We start from the raw sequence: 6000 nt of genomic DNA, 5'->3' as shown, positions 1-6000 counted from the left end.
ATTTATTTTATGTGTGTACCGTCAAATTGGATCTGACTGGTACAGGAGGCGATTGTTCCTCCTCCTTCAGCAGAGCATCTGGTGGATTTGAACCGTGCACCTCTGGGATTGCAGTGCAGTTTCCTGCCACTAGGCCACCAGAGCTCGCCGGCATTTAATTTTTGATAAGCATCAATAATACATGGCTGTTGGCCCTGGTGGCCCTGTGGATGGTCCACAGAGAGTAATATTGCTAATCCTAATGTGGCGGGTGCCTCTTGGTGGTTTAAATCCACCAGTGGCTCTGTGGGATTAAAGAAGGGTAATCTTTACTTATGCTATTCACAGCCCCTGAAAACAGGGTAGAGGGCCAACTATGAATGTTATATGAGGTTCCAACTTGATGGCAATAAGAGAGAACGAGCCAGAAGCATGGTTGCTGACTAGTTCTCCATGTATACCTGCTGACACCATCAACAAGAACAGATTGGAAGTCAAAACCAGAGCATCAGATCCTACTGCCTTCTAATACATTTTTTTAACCTCCTCCCTAAACTTCTTATCCTTCTTGACCTCTATAGCTCTTCCTATCAAAAACAAAGCATCCATATAGCAGAGAGATTCAATTATTTCTCGTGGTTATGAGGTTGCTACCATAAGGGCACAGTCTTAGTACTTCACTGGTGGGCTCCATGGCATCTTGTAGGGTCTTTAGAATAACAACTTGTTAAAGTGAATCATGTGTCAGCAGTGAGAAGCAGGGCAAATTGCAGGGAGGGTAATGGCTGTGTTGCCACTTCCACTTCTCCTTTTACAGTGCATGAATCATAACCCCAAAGGAGTCAGAGCTGGGTTCTCTACAAAAGTCAGCTTGCTGCACTCCAAACCAGCAAAGACGGAAATTCAGTAGGGGACACTTTCGGTAACAAGAACAGGATCTGTTGGAGATGTTGATAAATTAAAAAAAAATAATAATAATAAAAATAATTGTAAGAGAGATGACATCTTTGGGTTAATGGTGCAAATCCCTACAGCCTATATCAGCAGAGCATCTTAAATAACAATCAGTATATTATACATGAAACTAATTGATACCTGACCTTCTAGAGAGTTTTCAGAGGCTAGAAAGCACATGGAGACTACATCTTTCTCACATGAAATTACTGGTAGGTTCAGATCACCAGAAAGGCACCTTTTTTTGGGTTAGCAGTGCATTCTCTAAGCATTAGGCCACCAGGGCTCCCTATATTTAATGTTTTATATTTATATATTCACACATGCACATCCCCACCTCCATCACTGAGTCAGAACCACTTACAGTTCCAATTCCTCAGCTGCAATCTCACGGAAGGAGAGAGAGCCTACCTTGCTCTCAAGGACCAGCAGGTGGATTTTAGAAAATGTTTCCTAATATTGTATAAAAATAAACAACTGGGGATGGTGAGAGTGATCCCCTATATCTTGTACTGTTATTTTCAGTGAGAAGACCACAATAGTGTAATAAAATGCTTAACAAAATATGATTAGTGGTGTTACTGGAAAGAAGTCAATTTACACATGACAGCTAAATGTAATGTATGGTACTGAACTGGGAGAAAGGTTATATGTGAAGTTTGCATACACACATACTCACAAAATAAACGACAGTACTGGGGAAACTGGCAGAATGTAGAGATGATTCTATTGGATTTGATCAATGTTAAACTTGCTTATTTTAATAACTGTCCTAAGTTTTTTTTTTTTTTGGTATTTTTTTAAAAGAGGGAATATGCTGGTTCTGGAAGAAAACATATTAAAGTACTCATGGAGAAAAAGTTAAGTGTCTGTAACTGATATTTATGATCTGAAAAAAATATTATGCAGAGACAGAAGAAGAAAACGCATGTGGCAAAATTCTAAGAATTGCTGAATCGGGGTAAAAGGCAGTGGGTAATTCTTTGTAATAGTCATACAATATTTCTGCTGGTTTGAGGTTATTTCTGTGAAGGTTACATGTTATTCTTAGATGACACATCACTGTTATTAAGCAGTATATCATCCAAAGGAAGTCCTGCTACATTACAAAAATAATAGTTGGCCAAGTCCAGCTAATATATTTTGGATAGTAAGTACACAGGTGGTCTATAGACGTTAATATCCTTCCTCAACTAGAAGAAGGATTCCCCCCCCCACCAATAAATATACTAGGTAAGTTTGTTTTCTAAAATAACATAAAATAAAAGAATAGAAAATCAGTGAGTTGAGGAAAGTCCATAAGGATTTCCTAAAATATGGAAATTAAGAGTGGGTCAAATGAGAGGCTTGTAAAAACCTGTAAAGTGTCAAATTTCAATGCCTGTTCTATTATCAGTTCTGTTGGGACATTGTCCTTCGGCCATCTAACTCTATTCTGATTCCTTTTAATGTACTATTGCTGATGCCATGTCATTCCTCCTTTTTTAGTTGTAGAAAGCCATTTTCAAGTCTTTTATTGAAAATTATTCCCAAACTGTGAGCCATGTATGGACAGTCCATTGGTTTAGGGAATACTTGTCTCTGCTGGCTTACATGAAAAGCAACTTACTATTTTTGCTTCTTTTCTTCAAAATAAATATTCATTTTCAGTGAGCTCTGGTGGCCTAGTGGCAAGAAGCTGCACTACAATCCTAGAAGTATGCAGTTCGAATCCACCAGATGCTCTGCTGGAGAAGGAGGAAAAAAATCTCCTCCTGTACAAGTCAGATCTGATTTGACGGTACACACACACAAAATAATAAAAACAAAATTTAAAAAGTATATTAATTTTCACTGATTTTCCTTGTATGTGGCAAGTGACGTGAACAATAATTATAGTGACAAAATACTTTCTTTAAAAGTACTTTGTTGTTGTTGTTATATACTATCGAGTTGCTTGCGACTCATAGTGACCTTAAGTATAATGCCCTGAAAGCTGCTCTATCCTGTGCTAATCTTAATGTCTCTGACACACCTACTTTCACTGAATGAATCTATCTCATCGATGGTCTTCCTCTCTTTCGTCTTCCTCTCTTTCGCTGTCCCTCCACCCTTCCAAGCATGACATACCTCTCCAAGGAATGATCCCTCCTTGCAACATGCCAAAAGTATGCCAGATAAAGTCTCAGAATGCTTGCCATTAAGGAACAAATGAACATGTTTGTTCTCCTGGGAGTCCTTGGTATATTCAATTCTCTTCTCAATAACTACAGCTCAAAGGCATCAATTCTTCTAGCATTCCTAGTCATTGTCCAGCTTTCATACACATAGCAATCAACTGCGAAGACAATGGCCTGGATCAGGTACAGCTTAGTCTCCAGACTGACATCACTGACCTTCAGTACTCTGAAGAGGTCCCTGATAGCAGACTTTCTCAATGCAATTAATCTTTTGATTTCCTGGCTGCTGTTACCAAGAGTGTTAATTGTGGAGCCAAGAAAACTAAAGCTGTTTACAATCTCAATCTCTTCACCTCTCTCATAGTGCAGTCAACTGGCCCAGTGGTGAGAATTTTTGTTTTCTTGATGTTGAGTTTCAATCCGATTGAAAGCTGTAGTCCTTGACATTCTACAGCAAGCGCTTCAAAGTTCTCCTCAGTTTCAGCAGGCAGTGTTGTGTCATCCGCATAACGCAGATTGTTGATGAATCTTCCTCCAATTCTGATGCCACATCTCTCCTCACAGAACTTAGCCTCGTGGATGCTATGTTCTGCATATAGATTGAAAAGGTATGGAGATAGGACACATCCCTGGTGATTAATCCTTTCCCGGTTTTGAATCATGCAGTGTTTCCTTGCTCTGTTCTGAAAACTGTCTCCTGGTCCAAGTAAAGGTTTCGCATAAGCACAATCAAATGTTCTGGGATTCCCATTCTTCTCAGAGTTAGCCGCAATTTGTTGACACAGTCAAAAGCCTTTGCATAGTCAATGAAACACAGATAGACATTTCTCTGGTTCTTTATGAATTAAAAAACAGCCAATTTAAAAAAAATAATAAGGAAAGAACAAAGAGGCGAATGACACTTAGTTGTATCTTACCAATGTTTAGAAAATTTTGATTGAAACTAGCTAGGTACAAGACATTTCCAAACTTGATTTACAAAACTAGATAAATAGATCATCCCATTATGAAGTACACAATAATTTTTGTAGCAAATGCTAATTCAATGAAAGCAGAAGGTAAAATTTCAGAAGGTAGCCCCACACTTTGAGATTACAGTAAAACTCAAAACAAAATTATCTTCTAAATATTTATAGTAAATTAATCATTGTAACATTTTTATAAAAATATCTAATCTTTGATTTCTAAATATGTGAATCAATTTCGATGTGAAAAAATTGAAAAGATAAAGTCACATAATCTACTGAAATTTAAAAACCTATAGCTTTAGGGAGCTTTTGTGGCTCAGTGGTAAGAAATTATGCGGCAAACCCAAAGGCATGTGGTTCTAATGCATGATCTGCTCTGACCCTGGAGGAGAAAGATTAACAATCTCCTCCCATGCCACTCAGTGTGTCTGAAAACCTGCTGGAGGGTCAGCAATGAATTCATTCTGACTCGACAGTACATAACAACAATAATAACATATCTTTAAATAAAACCATCATATTAATTACAGTAGTAAGCCCCTATGCTAATCAAGTTCTAGGGAAAAACTATTTCCTCTAGGTCGGGAGCTCTGGAGGCTTAAGCCATAGGAAGTTGTGCAGCTAAACGAAAAGGCTGTACCTCCCTGCTGTTCAAATCCACCATTAGCTCCTCGGCAGCTGGGTGGCCACCTCCTGTCAATTTACAGACTTAGAAAACCAATGGAAGGTAAGTGATGAGTCAGGACTGACTTGCCTAAACTAAGTTGGAATACATTTGATTATAACTCCTTACAATTTTGTGGCTATGAGAACTTCAATGAACCTTTAGAAAGAAACAAAACAAAAACCAATCCCAAGCATGGTTCTAAACCCACCAGACCTTACCAAAGGCTGCTGGGATTGCATTACTTGTAGACCCAGTGTTTGACCTTGGGACTGAGAAGATTGCTGGGTCTGGGGGTGCTGCTGGATCTGCAAAGGAAGAGGAGGAGTTAAATACCACTATTATTTCCTAAATCTTATAGACATACAGAGAATTTTTAAAATTTTTTTACACATATTTATATATTATTATCTAATTTTGCTGAAGCAAAAATAACACTTGTCTGCCCCTTTTATCTCTGCCTTGTCAAACGTTGTTCATCCTCCAGGGGTCAAACACTAATCTGCTTTTTTGTGAAGCTTTCTCAGGTCTCTTGGTCCTCTGTAGTCACAGTGTTCATGATCTATATAACCTTGGTAATTTACAAAGAAATGTGCAAGGAGTTGGAATCAGAAAATCAAAAGGGCCAAACTTGCTCAGCATTTTTTAAGCTCAAGGAACTGAAGAAAAATTCAAACCTCGTTAAGGATGCTTTAGCACAATATTAAATGATCCAGAAGGTATTAAAAGAAGATGAAAAGAGTCACTGTATTGAAAGGAATTGGCAGACACAGAAGAATTTAATGAAATAACATATGAGTAAGAGCCTATGGTGATGAAGAAAGAAGTTCAAGCTGCTTTGAAGGAACTAGCAAAAAATAAGGCCCCAGGAATAGATGGTATACCAATTGATGTATTTCAGCTAACAGATGCTGCCCTGGATGTACTCACCAAGTTGTGCCAAGAAATCTGGAGAACAACCCCTTGGTCAACTGACTGGAAGAGATCTATATTTGTTCCCATTCCAAAGAAGGGTGACCCAACAGAGTGTGGAAACTATAGAACAATCTCATTGATTTCACATGCAAGCAAGATTCTATTGAAGATTATCCAAAAACGACTGACACAGCACATCAGCAGAGAACGGCCAGAAGTCCAGGCTGGGTTTAGAAGGGGTTGGGGTACTAGGGATATTGTAGCTGATGTTAGATGGATCTTAGCTGAAAACAGGGAGTACCAGAGGAATGTTTATCTGTGTTTCATTGATTATGCAAAGGCGTTTCACTGTGTGGACCAT

At 38.5% G+C, this 6000-nt stretch overlaps 1 protein-coding gene across 1 annotated transcript in view; it reads right to left on the bottom strand.

The window, feature by feature from the left end:
• Window positions 1-4874: 4874 nt before the first annotated feature.
• The window catches only part of MED12L (mediator complex subunit 12-like), a 576790-nt gene continuing 575664 nt past the window's right edge, over window positions 4875-6000 (bottom strand). Inside the window, exons 42-43 of the mRNA XM_006900063.1 lie at window positions 4946-5032; window positions 4875-4883 (exon numbers count right to left, since the gene is read on the bottom strand). Coding sequence (XP_006900125.1) covers window positions 4875-4883; window positions 4946-5032 — 96 coding nt within the window. The remainder of the gene's footprint in view (window positions 4884-4945; window positions 5033-6000) is intronic.

Source organism: Elephantulus edwardii, unplaced genomic scaffold, assembly GCF_000299155.1.
Source record: "Elephantulus edwardii isolate Elephantulus edwardi_28Jun2011 unplaced genomic scaffold, EleEdw1.0 scaffold00272, whole genome shotgun sequence".
Taxonomy (NCBI): Eukaryota; Metazoa; Chordata; class Mammalia; order Macroscelidea; family Macroscelididae; genus Elephantulus; species Elephantulus edwardii.
The sequence above is the reverse complement of the archived record's forward strand: the minus strand, read 5'-3'. Positions and strand labels throughout refer to the sequence as shown.